At 44.3% G+C, this 23,456-nt stretch overlaps 1 protein-coding gene across 3 annotated transcripts in view; it reads right to left on the reverse strand.

Moving 5' to 3' along the window:
* LOC143290036 (disks large homolog 5-like) overlaps positions 1-23,456 on the reverse strand; it is a 54,443-nt gene that overhangs the window by 4,605 nt on the left and 26,382 nt on the right. For 2 of the 3 annotated variants that reach the window (XM_076599361.1, XM_076599360.1), the window contains exons 14-28: positions 22,238-22,417; positions 20,263-20,460; positions 17,591-18,744; positions 16,574-16,733; positions 12,708-12,912; positions 10,617-10,725; positions 9,467-9,629; positions 8,316-8,418; positions 7,621-7,768; positions 6,258-6,432; positions 5,435-5,537; positions 2,448-2,664; positions 1,939-2,150; positions 1,239-1,277; positions 332-433 (exon numbers count right to left, since the gene is read on the reverse strand). In XM_076599361.1, the coding sequence (XP_076455476.1) occupies positions 332-433; positions 1,239-1,277; positions 1,939-2,150; positions 2,448-2,664; positions 5,435-5,537; positions 6,258-6,432; positions 7,621-7,768; positions 8,316-8,418; positions 9,467-9,629; positions 10,617-10,725; positions 12,708-12,912; positions 16,574-16,733; positions 17,591-18,744; positions 20,263-20,460; positions 22,238-22,417 (3,268 nt within the window). The remainder of the gene's footprint in view (positions 1-331; positions 434-1,238; positions 1,278-1,938; positions 2,151-2,447; positions 2,665-5,434; positions 5,538-6,257; positions 6,433-7,620; positions 7,769-8,315; positions 8,419-9,466; positions 9,630-10,616; positions 10,726-12,707; positions 12,913-16,573; positions 16,734-17,590; positions 18,745-20,262; positions 20,461-22,237; positions 22,418-23,456) is intronic. The other variant, XM_076599362.1, reaches the window with a different exon arrangement.

Below are 23,456 nucleotides of genomic sequence, written 5' to 3' on the forward strand. Positions count from 1 at the left end.
TAAACAAATAAATGAAAAAACAACAACAATTTTTGTTTTTGTGCGTGCACTGTAGATTCTCTGGCACACATACCTTGATGCACTCATACCTTTTGTCTTTCATTCCCATGCATGCATGTCAAAGGTAGGTGTGAAAATGCTTGATTTGTTTCCAACAAGATTTATCGCTACATGAATACTTTTACTACTATTATCATTAATGATAATGTTAAATTCAGTTTAATTGTATTCAATTTCAATTAATATCATAATATCATTATCATCATTGATGGACTTAAAGACAATACTATGATCATACTCAGTGTGCTGTACAAGGAAATGGGGTTCTTACGAGGTTCACAGAACTTGTACTTGTCAGGAGACGCCGACGCCAGTTTCCTGATCAGGGGGTCAGCCAGGGGAGCTAACAGCACCACAGGCCTTGTCTGCTGACCTGTTACACACATAATAATCATGGTAATATATAGCACTTTTCTATACCAAATACACTCAATTTGCAATATGCAAAGAAAACTGACATGTGGAACATGTATATTAACACTAAATCAACAACTTGCATGCATAACCCTACACGGACATCCAGCAAAACACTGAAACACTAAGTGACGTTCACACACATAGAAAAAAGTCACACACAACTTTCATTATACATATCATACATCACAACACCTAAATGATGCACACTGTTTGCTTTTCTTCACCTCTAATCAAATGGATTTCCTAAACAGATGATAGAATGACCAGCATCGCAAAAAGTTCCTATCAATCTGTTCTGGTAATTCAGATTTATGTTTTGTTTGACCCAGTCTCTTTTGCAGACAAATCATAATCTACAATGCTACTGTCTTGAGAGTTAGAACTTAAAACCATTAAAATTTCCCCAAGGAATAACTCTGCAGAATTTTGTTTTTGACATTTGCCAGGTTCAATAAAAATTGACACAGGCAGAAGAAGCACGTCTGGGAAGAAGACAGTAAACTAGCAATCAGATATTCCACATAAACCAATATTTCATTCTGAGTATTTCTCATATCTTCCCAGTTTTGATTACAATCTTTTTCTCTTGGTTTGGAAGTAATTTTACTTTAAAATAAAATAAGCAAAACAAAACCTACTCCTCAATCTTTGGAGGTAATTTTACACTTCCTTGATTTACTGCATCGTGAGACAGAATCAATCATACACAGGCACATACATCTGAACACACCAGCCAGTATCATAGCAATCAAACAACTTACATTCAATTTTTTCCACTTGCGTGTAGCCAAAGATAGACTCTGAAACAAAGAGTGAGGATAAATTATATCATCTGCTCCACAAAAAAAGCATGCAGGAACCCAAAGTCCCCCATCATCCCCCTCCCACCCACCACCCCATTTTATGAGTGTTGATGGACATAAAAGCTCACATAATACTGCTGGAAAAGAAATAAACAATTATTGATTTGTGTGTCTTTGCCTCATCAAAAAAACAATAATAGCCCCTTGACTCCTGCCAATGAGTATGCTTGTCAGTGAAGGGCTGTCACCTCACTGAGATCAAACTGAGATTACAAGTCTGGGTGTAAGTCACCATTCTTTAACCCAACTTCTTCCTATTTGGAACTGCCTTACTCACGCTCACACAGAAAACAGCTTCCTTTTGGGACTGCCTTACTTACACTCACACAGAGAACAGCTTCCTTTTGGGACTGCCTTCCTTACGCTCACACCAAGAACAGCTTCCTTTTGGGACTGCCTTACTTACGCTCACACGGAAAACAGCTTCCTTTTGGGACTGCCTTACTTACGCTCACACGGAAAACAGCTTCCTTTTGGGACTGCCTTACTTACACTCACACAGAAAACAGGAATTACACTTCAAAGCCATGGCCACACTGATCTCATTTCACCAAGGTTCAGCATTCAAGGTCAAAGTAAAACAGCTTGTTCTCCTCACCGTCTAAAATGGGCACAGACTCGCTGTTGAGCGAGGCCTCGGCGAACGACCCTTCCTGGCTGTCCTTGGAGCTGTTGCGGTGATGGCGGCGCCGACGGAAGAAGCTACGTCTGGCCGACCCCAAACCTCGCCACGACCCCTTGCCCTCCTCACTGCCCCCCAGGCTGAGGTTCTCCGAGTGACTGCGCCTCAGCACCACTTCATCCTCCAGTCTGCCGGTTAAAGGTTACGGTTCAAGGTCAACAGTTCATCATCCAGTCTGAAGGTTTAAGTTTAAGGTTAAAGGTCAACAGTTCATCCTCTGTCTGTCTGTTTCTCTCTCGGTCTGCCTCTGCCTGTCAATCTGTCAGTCTGTCTCTGCCTGTGTCTCTGTCTGTCTGTCTCTGTCTCCGCCTGTGTCTGTCTCTCTCTCTCTGGGTCTCTGCCTGTGTCTGTCTATCTGTCTGTCTCTCTTTGTGTCTCCACCTCTCTCTGTCTCTCTGTGTGTCCCTGATTCAGCTTCACCTCACCTGAACCTGCTGGGGATGGACCCACAGCGCAGCTTGTTGCCGTGGTGGTCGAGGAGCCATGCGCGCCAGAGGCCGAGTGTGGCGCGATGCATGGTGTCCTCCACCATCAGAATGCTGTCCTTGGCGAAGCCCAGCTCCCCGTCTCCCTCACCCTCACGTGAAAAGTTCGCCCGCACAAAGAAGTGGTCCCCTGGTATTGTCTGGATTCGGCTGTACTCTGGAAAGAGATATCTATCTGTGTCTGTTTGTTTGTGTTTTGCTGCATTCTGAAGAGAGAAGATCCACCTCTGTTCACGATGTTTTCCTCAATGACATTGTATTGTGTTGTGTTGTGTTGCATTGCGTTGCCTTGTGTTGCATCATGATGTTATCTGTGCATTCTTGATGTTATCTGTCCACTCTTGATGTTATCTGTGTATTTTGCTCATTACAAAATAAAACAAAACAAGAATAAGGATGCACTGTGAAAAAGAAAAATCCCAGACCATGAATGGGACAGTCACTTTCCAGTCAGAGGCATCACCTCAAGTCTGCTACACCAACATGTCTGTTGGCCCTTTCAGCACTGCCAGGGTATAGCTTGTGTTTCCTTCACAAGCTGGGTGGTTATATCAGCTGTTTTAGATAAAGGAGTGATACTGTGTGGATCACTCACATACTGCCCTACCTGTCAATGGTGGTTATATCAGCCGTTTTAGATAAAGGAGTGATATTGTGTGGATCACTCACATACTGCCCTACCTGTCAAGGGTGGTTATATCAGCCGTTTTAGATAAAGGAGTGATATTGTGTGGATCACTCACATACTGCCCTACCTGTCAAAGGTGGCTATATCAGCCGTTTTAGATAAAGGAGTGATATTGTGTGTATCACTCACATACTGCCCTACCTGCCAATGGTGGTTATATCAGCCGTTTTAGATAAAGGAGTGATATTGTGTGGATCACTCACATACTGCCCTACCTGTCAATGGTGGTTATATCAGCCGTTTTAGATAAAGGAGTGATATTGTGTGGATCACTCACATACTGCCCTACCTGCCAATGGTTACAATGATCATTCTGGACATCACAGTCACGATCAAAAGAAATGAAGAAATCTCCAAACTGTTTGTTTGATGCTTGGCTCATAGTGAAACATTACTTTCTAGCTATGATCATGGACAAAACTTGCAAAAAATGTGCTCCAACCACATCGAAACTTTGTCAGGTCACCCAAAGGTTTATCAGGAGTTATATTCCTTTTATAATTGTTTTCATTTTGTTAAAAGATTGAAAAAAACAGTTTGAATGAATGCCTGAGAACTGCTTGGAGGTTAAAGGCATGAAAAGATGTGCAATATCCAAATGAATGAATGAAGATGTATAATAGCATTGTATTGCATTGTGCTGTGTTGTACTGTGTTGCCTGAGCAGTGCTTCTCACAGAGCAGAATGGTGTAACAGTCACAACTCCCTCATCACATGTATGAACACACAAAAGCGTGCATGCACTCAGATAAGCACTTACAATCAAGCTGGTACTCTGATACAAACACAGACACACATGGAAGTAAAACAATCTGGGGGGAAAAAATAACTAAATAACAAACGAATAAGTTAGCTTTCACAATAATAAAAATGTTACCAAGTTCAGAAAGACAAAACAAACCTTTTGACTCCACATGAACTATCATCATCAATACAAGACACAAAGCCATGTACATGCGAGAAAAAATAGTTGACTGCAGGATCCAGTACACAAATCATAACAAGGAAAGAGAGGCACAAGAACTTTTTGATGGTGACACAGGATCCAGAACACAAATCATAACAAGGAAAGAAAGGCACAAGAACTTTTTGATGGTGACACAGGATCCAGTACACAAATCATAACAAGGACAGAGAGGAGCAAGAACTTTTTGATGGTGACACAGGATCCAGAACACAAATCAAAACAAGGACAGAGAGGAACAAGAACTTTTTGATGGTGACGCAGGATCCAGCACACAAATCAAAACAAGGACAGAGAGGAACAAGAACTTTTTTTTGATGGTGACGCAGGATCCAGAACACAAATCAAAACAAGGACAGAGAGGAACAAGAACTTTTTGATGGTGACACAGGATCCAGTACACAAATCAAAACAAGGAAAGAGAGGCACAAGAACTTTTTGATGGTGACACAGGATCCAGTACACAAATCAAAACAAGGAAAGAGAGGCACAAGAACTTTTTGATGGTGACACAGGATCCAGTACACAAATCAAAACAAGGACAGAGAAGCACAAGAACTTTTTTTGATGGTGACACAGGATCCAGAACACAAATCAAAACAAGGAAAGAGAGGCACAAGAACTTTTTTTGATGGTGACACAGGATCCAGAACACAAATCAAAACAAGGACAGAGAGGAACAAGAACTTTTTTTGATGGTGACGCAGGATCCAGTACACAAATCAAAACAAGAACAGACAGGCACAAGAACTTTTTTTGATGGTGACGCAGGATCCAGTACACAAATCAAAACAAGGAAAGACAGGCACAAGAACTTTTTTTGATGGTGACGCAGAATCCAGTACACAAATCAAAACAAGGAAAGACAGGCACAAGAACTTTTTTTTATGGTGACGCAGGATCCAGTACACAAATCATAACAAGGAAAGAGAGGCACAAGAACTTTTTTTGATGGTGACACAGGATCCAGAACACAAATCAAAACAAGGACAGAGAGGCACAAGAACTTTTTTAGATGGTGACACAGAATCCACAAGAAACAGGACGAGAAGAGCTTCCTGTCACAATCCCTTTCTCAACAGCTGACATCACCATTTAAAGACATAGAATGAAACACAAATTATGCAAAAAACAAACACTGATTATGTAGAACTAGAAAGAAACAAACACACACTGATCATGCAGACACACACACTGACTGTACAGAAAGGAACACTCTGATAATGCTGAAACACAGACAGACACTTATGAGAAGCACCATGGAGACCACTCACTAGGAATGGAGTTCAGTACAGTCATTCTCATCACAGAGCAATGTTTGTTCAGCTCTAGGTTCGCTTCTTCTGCTGTCAGGGACTGGAAACTCACGTCATTATACTGCACAAAAAAACAACAGCATATAATACTCACATCATTATAATGCAAAAAAAACCCAACATGTGGAGTGATGGCCTTGAGGTAACGCGTCCGCCTAGGAAGCGAGAAAATCTGAGCGCGCTGGTTCGAATCACGGCACAGCCGCCGATATTTTCTCCCCCTCCACTAGACCTTGAGTGGTGGTCTGGACGCTAGTCATTCGGATGAGACGATAAACCGAGGTCCCGTGTGCAGCATGCACTTAGTGCACGTAAAAGAACCCACGGCAACATAAGGGTTGTTCCTGGCAAAATTCTGTAGAAAAATCCACTTCAATAGGAAAAACAAATAAAACTGCACGCAGGAAAAAATACAAAAAAAATGGGTGGCGCTGTAGTGTAGCGACGCGCTCTCCCTGGGGAGAGCAGCCCAAATTTCACACAGAGAAATCTGTTGTGATAAAAAGAAATACAAATACAAATACAAACATATGATCTCTTACTTCCAGCTTTCCTAATATGTCACTGGTGTCATCAACAACAGTCCTTCACACTGTCACAACACGTAAAATCAGATGACTGAACAAGACAAACTAAATCCTTTCACACTGTGTTAATGCAGTCTGCCTGAGGACAACCTGCTTGTTAACAGAGGACAAGCAGAAGACCCCATCAGCCATGTTAACAGATCCAACAATCATGTACAACACAGACCCTCCCCCCTTGTTAACCAGCAGTTTACCTCCAGTATCATGTCCCCCCGCTGCAGAACAGAGGCGGCAGAGGAGTCGGACTGAATCTCGTGCACAAAGATGCCCACAGCGTTCCCACCCACAACAGTGAAGCCAGGACCGCTCTCCCCTTTGTTGCGCTTGAAATGAACCACATGGGGGCGCTCGTAGGTACCATCTGCCGAGCTGGAAAACACAAGTATGCACATGTTTTTATAATACTGTACATGGGTGAGATCAAATCAAATCAAATGATGTTGCGCATAGCGCAGCCCACCACAAAGTTACCAATTAGGGGTGGAGGTAAAAGCCTTAGAGGCAGAAATGAAGCACTGATATCATTTATCTCTGTCTCACTGACAGACTATGCCTGTTGTTCCCGTCGTTGATCAGCAAACAATTTATTTTCAAAAAAATAAAAAAAAAAAATGGAAAGAAAAAAAGAAAAGAAAAACACACATTCTCTCCAACACACACAATGATGACAACATACACTAGCAGGCCTGCACAACAGTTGACCCCGGAGACTAAAGGTGGTGTTTGGGATGGACTATTGGAGTGGCTGCGTTGGGGTCTTAGGAGGTGGACTGACCTCTGACCTCACTGACCTACTGGACTGGGAGTGTTGGGGGGGGTGACTGACCTCTGACCTCACTGACCTGTTGGAGTGGGAGTGTTGAGGGGTGACTGACCTCTGACCTCACTGACCTGTTGGAGTGGGAGTGCTGGGGGGTGACTGACCTCTGACCTCACTGACCTCTTGGAGTGGGAGTGTTGAGGGGTGACTGACCTCTGACCTCACTGACCTGTTGGAGTGGGAGTGTTGGGGGGTGACTGACCTCTGACCTCACTGACCTCTTGGAGTGGGAGTGCTGAGGGGTGACTGACCTCTGACCTCACTGACCTGTTGGAGTGAGAGTGTTGAGGGGTGACTGACCTCTGACCTGTTGGAGTGGGAGTGCTGAGGGGTGACTGACCTCTGACCTCACTGACCTCTTGGAGTGGGAGTGTTGAGGGGTGACTGACCTCTGACCTCACTGACCTGTTGGAGTGGGAGTGTTGGGGGGTGACTGACCTCTGACCTCACTGACCTGCTGGAGTGGGAGTGTTGAGGGGTGACTGACCTCTGACCTCACTGACCTGTTGGAGTGGGAGTGTTGGGGGGTGACTGACCTCTGACCTCACTGACCTGCTGGAGTGGGTGTTGAGGGGTGACTGACCTCTGACCTGTTGGAGTGGGAGTGCTGAGGGGTGACTGACCTCTGACCTCACTGACCTGTTGGAGTGGGAGTGCTGAGGGGTGACTGACCTCTGACCTCACTGACCTGTTGGAGTGGGAGTGCTGAGGGGTGACTGACCTCTGACCTCACTGACCTGTTGGAGTGGGAGTGCTGAGGGGTGTGGTGTTTGGGGGTGGACTGGCTGCTGTCCCCTGAGCTCAGCTTGGAGTGGGTGGGTGAGGGGGAAGGGTTCATGGGCGACATGATGGATATGGTGCTGGCACTGTCGTCGTCCATGTACTCTGCACACACACGCACACAGGGCAGTGAATGAAACAAGGTGAACATGCAGTGACAGGTATGACAACACTTCTCTGGGGGCTGAGGCATGCATGTGTGTTTGGGTGGGTGAGTAGAGTGTGTGAGTGTGTGTGTGAAAGGCAGGGTGGGTTAGTGAATGAGCAAGTGTGTAAGTAAGTGTGTGAATGGGTCGGTGGGTGTGTGGGTGTGTGGGTGTTTGAGTGTGTGTGTGTGTGAGTGGGTGGGTGGGAGACTGAGTGAGTAAGTTAGTGTGTGTGTGTGTGTGTGTGAGAGAGAGAGAGAGGGAAAAATGAGTGTGGAAGTGTGAGCAAACGAGTGAGAATGAATGAGTGAATGCAAGTGAGTGTGGGCAAGTGAGTGTGTGAGAGTGAGTGAGAGGAGAGTGAGTGTGTACATGAATGTGTGTGTGTGTGTGTGTGTGTGTGTGTGTGTGTGTGTGTATTCATCTGCATGTGCATGAGAGAAATTCAGTGCTGTATGAATAGGTAACACAACACCACTGACATTCAATAACTCGCACAGACTCACTCTCTGGGTTGTATTGAACTTTCATGGACAGGTTTTCTCCACACTGCCTCAGAACAGTCACCGCATGCTCGTGAGTGGCGTTACGCATGTTGATCCCACACACCTGTTTGTCACAACCATCAAGGTATAACAACATGAACATTCATCAAAAAAACAACATATACATTCATCAACACACAGATGATTAGTTGAAGGTAGGCAACAGCAATGTTATCGTGTATAATAAATTCATACATAATAATATTATAAAACTGATTCCCATTTCCTTTGGCCTATGCAGGAACTTATTTTTTTCTGAAACTGGTTTAATCCAACATACTTACCGTGACACAATAGTGCTGATTCTGGCTGGGGTTTGATTTCTGCAAGGAATCAGACCCCTCTTCTGTTTGCACCAATGGTGTACGGTAAGGATGTGTAATTAAAGCTTTTTTTTAACCTAATTTTTTCATCTGATTCCACCTTTGAGAATACTACAAATGCTCTAATTAATTTGGATGGTATGGTTCAAATACATGCAAAGGGGGAAGTTCCTGACACAGGCAAATTTTCAGTTTGAAAATTTCCACAAAAGTACTAGGTGTGTGTGTGTGGATGCATCATGTGTTTGCACATTCAAGTAAGTGCACACATATTTGAGAGTTCTGTGTACATGAACATACACTTTGTGTATGTATTAAGTGTGGATATATGTGCATAAAATTAGTATACATGAATGTGTGAACAAATGTCTGCTGTTGGAAGGAACCAAAGAATCAAGCCTCTCAATAGTCAGATGTATGTTTTGTATGGGTATGGATCTAAACACAGAGGATATAAAGCTAAACCAGACAGCAAGAACACATGTGCACAAACACATGCACACTCACATGCACACACAACTATGTATGCACCAACACACACATACCCTCAAAATTCACACACACACACAAACACACATGCACATAAATACATACATATTCTTACAATCACACTCACAAACATACACACATGCATACAAATGCATACATATTCTCACAATCACATGCACACAATCACCAACACCAACACTCACAGACACACGCACAGAGATACACACACACACCACACTCGCACACAAACATGCATCCCCCCCCCCCCCCCCCCCAACACACACACACACAGATACACACCTCCAGAAGCTGGTCCCCAATTTCCAGCCCCGCCTCCGAGGCCAGACTGTTGTCATTGACGACAGACACAAAGATACCACCCGCTGGGCCCCTCTGTATCTGGAAGCCCACTGGCTCTGAGCTCTTTTCAAATATAATGGTTCGGGTCTTGTGATGTCTGGGACTGTAGCAGACATAAGGTAAGTGGATGCATAAATAAACAAATAAATAAATGAATAAATAGACAGATAAATAAATAAACAAAAAAATGAAAACATATATATATATATATATATTATTAAAATAAGAAATGGCAAACTTATGTGCGTTTTGCAACACTGGGTCTGTTATCATAATAATCAAAACACACACACACACACAGAAAACAAACAGAAATAGTCATATTCAATTTTGTTAATGACACAGTATACAGTGCTCTAAACACAAAGGGACAAGTGTTTCCAACTTTTGTGACACACAGTGAACAACACTACTGCACCTTCCAATCTGTAAACTGTAAGGCTCAATCTTTTGATACAGTGGTCTACCTCCTGCTCCTTACTCTACAAACTCAATCATGCAAATACAAGGTTGACAAAAAAGTTAAGGACCGCTTGAAAACTTGCACAGATGCCTTGTCGGGGGCATGGTGAAATGCTGATGAATTTTTTTGTCAAAACATCTGTGTTTGCAGCCAATCTAATATGCAACAGTCATAACCACTGGCGCTTTCTTGCACATGCACTTCCCTTATTTACAAGGAAAACCCAAAGTCATTGTCTATGAGCCACTTAGTAATGTAAATGTTTGGCTGAAACACTGGTTTTTCAAACAAGTGTTTCAAGCTGTTCATGGTGCATGTGTACCTGAAACAGCTGTTTGTGTGTTCCATGTGAGTGCAGTGCTAGTCCAAATACACTCTCCACAACTTACGCTATCTCTTGATTATCAACATTTTTTTATATGAAAATGTTGGGTTATGCTGCTGGTCAGGCATCTGCTCAGCAGATGTGGTGTTGCGTATATGGATTTGTCCAAATGCAGTGATGCCTCCTTGAGTAACTGAACTGAACTGAACTATGAAAACATACCTAGTTTTATGAACTGGTCATTAATTTTTTTGTGCAGTGTGTATAAGACAGTACTTGACAAAGGTACAAGCCACTGTTACCTGTAAAAGTAGTCATCTGCACTGGACGACAGCGAGAACCTTTTGCCTCTGTGAGAGTCTGTGCCATCGGAACGTATTACAGAGGAGACTGGGCTGCTCCGATCTGAAACTGAAGTCAATGTCAACACATTAGTGGTGTCACCACTGGAACATTCATTCACCATGGCATGAGAAGTCCACACATCAGAATTTTTCAATATCCTTTATTCATAGACGGTTATGGGGATCGGGGAATGGAACGTGAAATTGAGGGAAGGGAAACTGGTCTGGAGTGTTAAGGAGTTGGAAGATTTGTACAACAAAACTGAATCAAACGAATAATCCCCAATGCACAATAAAACTGAATCGAACAAATTATGCCCAATCAGACTGATGTCAACATTTGTACAGATCTGCTTGTGTCTAAACTTCCTTCATGTGCATACACATTCAGAACATCAAACAACACGTATTACAGACATATAATCCAAGTCAGGGTTCAGTACGTGGCAAAAATACTTATCATGCATGCACTATCACAAAGATGGAGGATGGCTTCCTTAACAGTGAGGTAAAAATGATCATACACATAAACGACTCCCTCATGCAAGAGAGTGAACATATGATTTGAAACCCAGTAACACACATAAAGAAGAAATCCTCAATGTACCAACCACTGCTCACAATTCATACCATCCTTTCAAGCATGGTGATAAATAACCCCACTCTTCTCTTCATGTACACAAACAAATTAGGTAAAAAGAGACAGACTTGTGCTGGCTCTCTGACAGTGTATGTATTTGTGCTGAAAAGATGGACATCCCAGGTGCACTCTACCTGACAGTGTATGTAGCTATGCTGAAAAGACGGACATCCCAGGTGCACTCTACTTGACAGTGTATGTAGCTGTGCTGAAAAGATGGACATCCCAGGTGCACTCTACCTGACAGTGTATGTAGCTGTGCTGAAAAGATGGACATCCCAGGTGCACTCTACCTGACTGTATGTAGCTGTGCTGAAAAGATGGACATCCCAGGTGCACTCTACCTGATGGACAGTGTATGTAGCTATGCTGAAAAGATGGACATCCCAGATGCACTCTACCTGATGGACAGTGTATGTAGCTATGCTGAAAAGATGGACATCCCAGGTGCACTCTACCTGATGGACAGTGTATGTAGCTATGCTGAAAAGATGGACATCCCAGGTGCACTCTACCTGACAGTGTATGTAGCTGTGCTGAAAAGATGGACATCCCAGGTGCACTCTACCTGACTGTATGTAGCTGTGCTGAAAAGATGGACATCCCAGGTGCACTCTACCTGATGGACAGTGTATGTAGCTATGCTGAAAAGATGGACATCCCAGATGCACTCTACCTGATGGACAGTGTATGTAGCTATGCTGAAAAGATGGACATCCCAGGTGCACTCTACCTGACAGTGTATGTAGCTGTGCTGAAAAGATGGACATCCCAGGTGCACTCTACCTGACAGTGTATGTAGCTGTGCTGAAAAGATGGACATCCCAGGTGCACTCTACCTGACAGTGTATGTAGCTGTGCTGAAAAGATGGACATCCCAGGTGCACTCTACCTGACAGTGTGTGTAGCTGTGCTGAAAAGATGGACATCCCAGGTGCACTCTACCTGACGGACTGTGGAACAAGAAAATGGTCCTTTTTAACACTTCTTCACTTAGACTCCAAGGTGGAGTGGCACAATCAGTTTGGTGTTGGACTTCTGGTCCAGAGTGCACCAGTGATCAGGGTTCAAGGCCCTCTTTGGACATGGTGTTGTGTCCTTGTGAAAGGCACTTTACTCAGATTTTCTTCACTCCACCCAGGTGTGAACAGGTACCTGACTTTGGTCAGGGAAGGTAAAAATGGTGGAAGAACAGGACTGGGACCAGCCTTCCTATGCTGAGCCCTAGACACAGCGGCTGTGAATTCACTTCCATATGAAGGTTAAAGACTCATGGGACCTAACCTTTTTTTTTCTTTCTCTTTTTGCCAGTCCCAAAAAACATTAATAACTGACATCACCAGCTGGTCTCCTTTCTAACTCTGTCACTAAGGACCTCTGGGACCTACCTCCCCTCCCCTGTGACATACCAATTTCCACAGATCCAGATCTGGTGCCGCCAGAAGGAATGCGGATACGTCGGTCCTGCCTGGTCTGCCCCCCAGCAGTCATGTGGTGGAAGTCCATCTCTGACACTGGGGGGCCCAGGGGGCTGTGGGAGGGGGGGCGGCTGTACCGGCCCACACCAAACTCCTCGCTGGGTGTGGGGGTGATGCGATCCACCCCCATGAAACTCTGAAACACACAGTACACGGCTTATGACTCACCACACAGAGCACAGCTCATGACACACTCCGAACACACAGAGCACAGCCTGTGACACACTCCAAACACACAGAACACAACTTATGACACACTCCAGACACACAGAGCACAGCTTATGACACACTCCAAACACACAGAGCACAGCTCATGACACACTCCAAACACACAGAGCACAGCTTATGACACACTCCAAACACACAGAGCACAACTTATGACACACTCCAGACACACTGAGCACAACTTATGACACACTCCAAACACACAGAGCACAACTCATGACACACTCCAAACACACAGAGCACAGCTTATAACACATTCTGAACACACAGAGCATAGCTTATGACACACTCCGAACACACAGAGCACAACTCATGACACACTCCAAACAGACAGAGCACAGCTCATGACACAATCCAAACACAAAGAGCACAGCTTATGACACACTCCAAACACAGAGCACAACTCATGACACACTCCAAACACACAGAGCACAGCTCATGACACAATCCAAACACAAAGAGCACAGCTCATGACACACTCCAGACATGCAGAGCACAGCTTATGACACACTCTGAACACACAGAGCACAGCTCATGACACACTCCAAACACACAGAGCACAGCTTATGACACACTCCAAACACACAGAGCACAGCTCATGACACACTCTGAACACACAGAGCACAGCTCATGACACACTCTGAACGCTCAGAGCAAAGCTTATGACACACTCCAAACACAAAGAGCACAGCTTATGACATACTCCAAACACAAAGAGCACAGCTTATGACATACTCAAACACACAGAGCACAACTTACAACATACTCTGAACACACTGAGCACAGATTATGACACACTCCAAACACACAGAGCACAGCCTATGACACACTCCAAATACAAAGAGCACAACCTATGACATACTCAAACACACAGAGCACAACTTAAACATACTCTAAACACACTGAGCACAGATTACAAAATACTCTGAACACACTGAGCACAGATTATGACACACTCCAAACACACAGAGCACAACTTATGATACACTCCAAACACACAGAGCACAGCTTATGACACATTCTGAACACACAGAGCACAGCTTATGACACACTCCAAACACACAGAGCACAGCTTTTGACACACTCCAAACATACAGAGCACAACTTATGACACACTCCGAACACACAGAGCACAGCTTATGACACACTCCGAACACACAGAGCACAGCTTATGACACATTCCAAACACACAGAGCACAACTTACGACACACTCCGAACACACAGAGCACAACTTACGACACACTCCGAACACACAGAGCACAACTTACGACACACTCCAAACACACAGAGCACAACTTATGACACACTCCGAACACACAGAGCACAGCTTATGACACACTCCAAACACACAGAGCACAGCTTATGACACACTCCAAACACACAGAGCACAGCTCATGACACACTCCAAACACACAGAGCACAGCTTATGACACACTCTGAACACACAGAGCACAGCTTATGACACACTCCAAACGCACAGAGCACAACTTATGACACACTCCAAACACACAGAGCACAGCTCATGACACACTCCAAACACACAGAGCACAGCTTATGACACACTCCAAACACACAGAGCACAGCTTATGACATACTCCAAACACAAAGAGCACAGCTTATGACACAGTCCAAACACAAAGAGCACAGCTTATGACACAGTCCAAACACAAAGAGCACAACTTACACATTACAAGAGACACAAAACAGTATCAGTCTTTACCAATGCTCAACACTGCAAGAGACATAAACTGAGGCCAAATGGTGGACTGTGGCCCTGTGGTAATGTGCCTGGCTAGGAAGCAAATGTCCACAGGTTCCAGTCCCATACAGGAACCGGGACTTTTGCTAACTCCCTACACTTGCCCTTCAGTGGTGGTCTGAATGCTGGTCATTTGGACGAGACGATAAACTAAGGTCCGGTGTCCAGCATCCACACACCGAGGTAAAAGAACCCACAGCCACAAAAGGGTTGTCCCAGGCAAAATTCTGTAGAAAAGTGCCCACTGACGGTAGAACAAACACACTTGCACAGAGAAACAGAACAAGGGGGCTGCACTGTACTGTGGGAACACGCTCTCTGGGAGAGCATCCAGAATTTCACACGGAGGAATCTCGTTGTGTACACATAATTTACAATACAATACAGATAAAACAATGCAATACAATATATAAAAAACACAACATGAAACAACATAACAGTATACAATACAACACAACATGACAAAACACAATACACTACAACATGACACAACAAAACACAATACACCACAACATGACACAACAATACACTACAACATGACACAACAAAACACAATACAACACAACACAACAAAACAATACAACACAAAACACAATACAACACAACAAAACACAATACAACACAACACAACAAAACACAATACAACACACAACAAAACACAATACAACACAATACAACAAAACACAATACAACACACAACAAAACACAATACAACACAACAAAACACAATACAACACAATGAAACAAAACACAATACAACACGACACAAAACAACATGACGCAACATAATACAACACAACATGACACAACACGATTGATTGATTGATAGATATGGATACTTATATAGCGCCTTTCCTCAGTCGGAGACCAAGCTCTGAGCGCTTTACAAACATGGAGTCATTTACACAACAGGCTGCTTACCTGGGTAGAGCCAACTGATGGCTGCCACTGGGTGCTCATCATTTGTTTCCTTTGTCATTCAATCAGATTTCAGGCACACACACACACAGACTCAGAGAAACATATAACATTTAACATTTTACATGTATGACCATTTCTGTAATTTTTACCCTACCATGTAGGCAGCCATACTCCATTTTCGGGGGTATGCATGCTGGGTATGTTCTTGTTTCCATAACCCACCAAACACTGACATGGATTACAGGATCTTTAACGTGCGTATTTGATCTTCTGCGTGCGTATACACATGAAGGGGGTTCAGGCACTAGCAGGTCTGCACATATGTTGACCTGGGAGACTGTAAAAATCTCCACCCTTTACCCACCAGGCGCCATCACCAAGATTCGAACCCAGGACCCTCAGATTGAAAGTCCAACGCTTTAACCATTCAGCTATTACGCCCATCAATACAACAAAACACAACACAGCACAACACAACATGACACAATAAAACACAATACAACACAAACAACCCAAGACCTACCTGCTGGGAGGGACTGGGGGAGGGAGGTGTGTCCAGGCACAAACACAAGACCTACCTGCTGGGACAGGGCAGGTGTGTCCGGGCACAAACACAAGACCTACCTGCTGGGAGGGACAGGGGGAGGGAGGTGTGTCCAGGCACAAACACAAGACCTACCTGCTGGGAGGGACAGGGGGAGGGAGGTGTGTCCGGGCACAAACACAAGACCTACCTGCTGGGAGGGACAGGGGGAGGTGTGTCCGGGCGCAAACACAAGACCTACCTGCTGGGAGGGACAGGGGGAGGGAGGTGTGTCCAGGCGCAAACACAATACCTACCTGCTGGGAGGGACAGGGGGAGGTGTGTCCAGGCACAAACACAAGACCTACCTGCTGGGAGGGACAGGGGGAGGTGTGTCCAGGCATGAAGGGATGGAACAGGGCCCGCTCTATCTCTGGCTCCGGACTGACCGCTGCACACATCACTGGTGGGGAGCTGTAGCGAGGATTCATCATCACCACTCGACCCGAATGTTGGTTGGTGAAGGAACTGAAACATGCAGTTACTTAAAGTTACTTAAAGAGGTGTCACAGCATCACTGCAAATCCATTCACGCCACACCACATCTGCTGAGCAGGTGCCTGACAAGCAGTGTAACCCAACAAGCTTTGTCAAGCCTTGAGGAAAATTAAAATAAAACAAAGTAAAATAAGACACATAAACAATAAATGGATATAGTCGAGTGGAACATGCACAATGCAGTAGACAAACATTAAAAAACAGTGACATAAATCATTCCTTAATAATTTTCCGTAATACATCTTTTTCATAAAAGCTGAAAATCTTACGCATAAACAGTGATTTAAACCATTCCATATAAATTTGCATAAAAGCAAAACATCCTATCAAAAACAAACAGTGAAACAAATCATTCCATAACATAATTTAAGATTTACACATTTTCATCAATAAATCTTTGCACAAAAACAAAACATCATAATACATCTCAATAATCAAAGAGATCTTGACAAAAACAAATCAGACCATAACATAATTGCAAATTTTTAAAGAAACCTGTTGCATGAAACATCACTCAGTAAAAGTGTCCTGCCAACATGAACTAGTTAATCTACATTTGTTTTGTTTGTGTAAGAAAAGAAAACACACAAAAAAACTTACACACGGTATCACCTATCCTATGAATACCATACACACCAACACTTAAATTTCTCATTTAAAGAGGTTACGCTGACTTGACTTTACATCAATCAGACAGCCAGGGAAGAATCAATGATCAAATACAAGTAAACAGCAAAGATGATAATCGATGGGTTATGTGGAACAACTACATACTTCAGAAAACTACCACCTGTGGTAACAACCACACTGTTTCAAGGTCAGCTCACCTGGTGGCAGCGTAGAGATGCTGAGGTGAGGAAGGTGGCAGGTGAGGAGGCATCCCCACCCCGACAGGTGACCCCATGGACGAGGCAGGCCTGCTCTCCTCCCCAGAAAGGTCAGAAAACTCCACAGAGTAACGCCCCTCTGAAGGCACCGCCCTGCCCCGCACACCGTCCTCATGAGACAACGACGTGGGTGAGTAAGGTGGGGGGTGGGACGGCCGACCAGACATTGGGAGGCCTGGAGGACTCTTCTCACTGTAAGGGTTGTGGTTTGGACCTGCCTTCGGGATGATCTGCTGAGGGGGAGGAGAGCCGGGGTACGATCGGCAGTTACTGTTCCTGGGCACTGGCTGGCGAGGGTGGGGGGGGTAATACTGTGCGTGGGGATGGGGGGGAGGCGGGCGCCAGACGTGGGGGCTGTGGCAGGGCAGGCTGGGAGCGTCCTGGGGGTGCCGGGAATGCTGGGAGGACTGCTGGTAGTTGGGGGGCCCGGGCCGGGGCCAGGGCCGAGGAATGGTGGGCCGGACCACTGCCAGAGACGGACCCTGTGTCATCCTCACTGAGAAACTGGGCGGCGCTCTGCATGATGGGATCATGGGCTGAGGGGACACAACCCTGCTGGGACTCTTGACACCGCCCGCTTCAGAATGGCACGGGTCCAGGCGGTCCGCTGCATGCTGGTCCCTGGTGTCTGCACCGGTGGTGTACTGCTGTGGGGGGGGCTGGAAGAAGGAGGGGTCGTTCATAATGGAGGGGCGCTCCTTGGAGGGAGCCAGCGTCACTGTGGAAGGCACGGTGGATGTGATCACGACACTGGTGCGAGACTTGGGCCACGTGCCGTTGTTGCTGTCCGCTTCGTGGTCACGTTTGTAAGGAGCGAACCTGGTGTCCGCTCTGCCCGGGTCGAAGGGACGGGACGGGTGCTTCACAGTCTGCGCTTCTGGTGCTACAATGGGTGGGGGTGTCTGCGTGGCAACCGTTGCCATGGCACTCATGGGTCTCACCATTTTGTCAACCCCATGACCAGGAGATTCGTCACACCACACGTCATCCCCAGAGCAGTGTCTCTCAGCGCTGAACGCACGCTCGGCACTCTTGTTGCGGGAACGGAAGATTTTGTCGACCACGATGTCCAGAACTGGCATGCTGTGCCTCACCTGGGTCAGACACAAAACACCACACTGGTACTCACACACACAAAATACTGTTGAATCGCAATTACACTGCACTGGTATTCACACACACAGTACTGTTAGATCGCAGTTACACTGCACTGGTATTCATACACACAATGTTGTTAAATCACACAAGCACCGAATTCATTCTCACACATACACCATATTGTTAAATCACACTAACACTGCACTGGTACTCACACAAAATATCATTAAGCCACACTAACACTGCATTCATTTTCACAAAACAATGAATCTAAATCACATAAAACTCAAACACACAACATCGTTAAATCACGTAAACACTGCAATGATACCCACACAATTAATGTTGTTAAACACTGCATTCATACAAAAATATTGTCAAACGAGATAAACAGTGCAATGGTACTCACACACACAAAGATGTTAAATCATGTTCATACAAACATACTCGGTCACCAATACAATCCAGCCGTGAATCAATAAACACACAGCCTGTCCAACCTTCCCTACCTGGGAAGCTTGAGATGATATACAAACTGAAAGAATGACATAAATCATTCACAAATTGCTTCACTTGTTAATATTTACAACAATCAATTGCCTCATCTGTTAATCTTTACACCATTCTAAATATCACTGTCCATTGTCTGGAACAAAAGCACTGAATACATCTCAAAATCTGAATAATACTTGCCAACTTTTATTACACAAGTTTTTGGCTATGAATAAATACAAAACCGTGCAAAAAAGTGCTTGAAAATGACCATATTGAGCATCAGAAAAATTGCCTGGAAATTCATCAAGATTTGTGTCTGTTCCCTAAATGTTTGGGAGTTGAGTTGAAAGATCAAGAAACCAGTTTGATGAACTGACAGTACGGACCAGGATAGTGCACCCACTGCAACCAGTGAGCAATACAAATGCAGTACATTATGAATGTAGTTTCCCTCCATTAATTCAAGGAAAATGTTGTTTTTTTTGTTTTTTGTCTTGTACATATTTTACATGTCAAGAAAATGAATATAACAGATCTAAGACAGTATTCTACAAAACACACACACACACACACACACACACACAAGAAACATATGGAAGACAGTACTGCATTCATGTAAGAATGTTCATGCTGCAGCATTTGTCTTCACATGCATTTACTGGTTTGAATTATACATATGTGTACAGACACTCACAGAGCACGGCCTGTGTGTTTGTTGACACTGACACCTCAACACACAAACATGCTTGAATACACACACAGGAGAGGGTGTTTGTACAACTTTGTGTGTGTGTGTGTGTGTGTGTGTGTGTGTACAGGCAGATGTGTGTGCATATGTGCCAGTGCATACATGCAGGACCATATATACAAGAAATGCATGTGTACATGTGCATGAGACTGTCCAGTACAACACAGACATGCCCAGGCATGGGAAGGACTGGTGCAAAGAGACAAAGACAACCATGGCACCGAAAGACAAAGAAGGCGGACAAAGAAACAGCTACAACAAGAAGCAGCACCTTGTCATGCGCATTGCTACGCAGCGACTTCCGAGGAGACGGGACAGGGGACTCAAAACTGTCTGTCTGGGAACCAGAGCAGCGCAGGTTTTTGCTGCTGCTGTTGTTGCTGTTGTCGCTGAATGCGCCATCCCCAAACCTCCTATTCCGGGCGCTGTTGTGGATATCTAGAGTGTCTGACTTGGACACTCCTGCCGACTGCATGCATTCACAAAACCATGCCACAAGTGTCAACTGTGCAGAACGTAAACTGTACACATTCACACCCACACTGTAAACTACCCTGTAAATGCCCATTATACAGTTACAGTCTACCCCTCATTTAGGGTTAAAAACTGTGCACAGGATTATAAGGAAATTTTCTTCATAAAATTACATTTATATAACATACTTACCATGACCCACTAGCGCAGACTCTGGCAGGGGTCTAATTCCTGTCCTGTTCAAACTATTAAACCTGACTGTCTCCCAATCGATAGCGATCCCAGCTCTATTTTAGCCTGATCACCCAAACGAGATAGATATTCATGTGACCTGTTAGATGACATGACCACACACAAAAAAGGAGCATCAAAGATTTGATAGAAAGGCAGAAAATGCAGAAAAAAGAACAACTTAGCTGTATTAAGAGCACTGGTGCAGGAGGCAAAATGGCTGTCAGGAAGGGAGATAATCTTCTAACGGGAGCTTATTAGCCATAGTTACTTTTGCTTTCTCCGCAAGTAGGTAGTTGTTTGCACAGGACAGGAATCAGACCCCTGCCAGAGTCTGCACCAGTGGGTCACGGAAGAATATGTGTAGTTAAATGCCTTGTAAACACACAACCCAAACTTTTGAAAAACAAAACAAAACGAAAAACTACTGATAATTTGGCTTGCTATTTGTGATCATGTTGCATACAAAGGAGAGCAGATTTAGATCTAGAGATAAAGAACAGAATGCCTGCATGAGATGTCGATGCATCACTGAAAATCCAAGTGAAAGCATGACGCCACGTCTTGTTTCAGGAGGAGTTTTGTTCTCACTCTCAGCCCAGCCAGTGCTATATGGTGACACTGAGTAAGGCAATGGGCTCTCCCAAACCCCAAACAAACCCAGTAAACACCCACCCTCAACTTTAGGGTGAAATCTGTGCAAAGATGGGATGGGCACTTACAAAGAAGTATACATTAATGTTCAAAACTAAGCATAGTACGTAGATTTATCCTAACACAGATGTCACAAAGGCAAAAAATAGCATTTCACATATTTCACCTGTCAGTCAGTCATACAGTTCAAGGCACTGTAAGCAACATGCACAATCTAACAGACACAGGCAGTCGATGTAACAAGTGCATAAACATTTAAGTGCCACACAAACTTCATACACACTGCAAACCCCCCTTTATAATGCCAACCATGCAGAGCTGGGCAATAGACGGCAATTCATCGCTTCAACATAATTATTACAATATTACACTTTTTTGTTATTCAAATGCATACACACAAATATGACATACCACACCCAAGGAATACATGAACACATAAATCTGTAAATATCAGTATGTAAAAAAACAGCTCAGCTACAGTTTATGTAACACTCAAATATACCATGAAAATATAAAAAATACAATAATCAATTAAAGATGATGGCTCATATATGTTATAACACATGCTCAAAGTACTGTGCAAAAAAATCAATAAAAAAAGACAGCTCTTATATAACACACACTCAAACATACCATGAAAAAAAATCAAAGAACACAGATCACATACAACACACACACACAAACGTACCATGAAAATGAAAAATAAATAAAAATAATCAAAAAAGACAGCTGACGTATTTTATATCAATCACCCAAACGTACCATGAAAAAAGATCAGTCAACAAGGATGGCTCACAATGGTGACACATGTTATAACACACACTCAAATGTACCACGACAAAAAAATATACTATCTAATCCAAGAAGCGGGCTGACACACGACCCACCTGCATGAGTGACGGATGCTCTGCGGAAGGCGGCAGAACGGAGGTGGGGGTGGGGGAGGAGCCTGTGGAGGAGAGGGAGGGGGCGTGTCGGAAGACGCCCAGCACCAGGGGCTGAGCACTGGTCTCCAGCAAGGAGGCAGCCTCCTGCACGGACAGGCTCTCCGTGGACTGACGGTTGATCTGTTCACAGCGGGGACACACACTTTCTGTTTCAGTTTCTCAAGGAGGCATCACTGCGTTCGGACAAACCCATATACGCTACACCACATTTTTTTTGTATTTAGTATTTTGTATTTCTTTTTATCACAACAGATTTCTCTGTGTGAAATTCGGGCTGCTCTCCCCAGGGAGAGCCCGTCGCTACACTACAGCGCCACCCATTTTTTTTGTATTTTTTCCTGCGTGCAGTTTTATTTGTTTTTCCTATCGATGTGGATTTTTCTACAGAATTTTGCCAGGAACAACCCTTTTGCTGCACACGAATGACTAGCGTCCAGACCACCACTCAAGGTCTAGTGGAGGGGGAGAAAATATTGGCGGCTGAACCATGATTCGAACCAGCATGCTCAGATTCTCTTGCTTCCTAGGCGGACGCGTTACCTCTAGGCCATCACTCCACTTGCCTGACCAGCAGCATAACCCAACACGCTTAGTCAGGCCTTGCGTGTATGTGTATATAATTTGTGCACCTATCAGAGTGGATTTCTTCTGCAGAATTTTGCCAGAGGACAACGCTCTCATTGCCATGGGTTCTTTTTCAGTGTGCCAAGTGCGTGCTGTACATGAAACCTTGGTTTATGACATCATCCGAATCACAAGACAATCAGTTTGATTATCCAGTCAAACTTGGGAGAAAGGGCGAGAGTGGGATTCAAACCAAGACCCTCATGGATACTGTATTTGGCAAATAAGCGTCTTAACCATTTCGCCACCTTCCTCCTCAAAAACAAAACTCTCTTATACAGGCAATTACTGGTCACTATTTGAATGCTGTGTGGGAGATAGGAGAAGAATAACTTTGTTATCTCATAAAGAGAAACTGAGTCACTATTTGAATTCTGTGTGGGAGATAAGAGAAGAATAACTGTATTATCTCATAAAGAGAAACTGCATGGCACAACCCTAAAATCTGAAACAACATCACATGAAACACAAAGACTCCCCCCACCTTTCACCATTGGCATTTTTGGTTTTGCTGTTGATGAACAGCAGGAATCAT

The sequence above is a fragment of the Babylonia areolata genome, chromosome 1 (assembly GCF_041734735.1).
Source record: "Babylonia areolata isolate BAREFJ2019XMU chromosome 1, ASM4173473v1, whole genome shotgun sequence".
Lineage (NCBI taxonomy): Eukaryota > Metazoa > Mollusca > Gastropoda > Neogastropoda > Buccinidae > Babylonia > Babylonia areolata.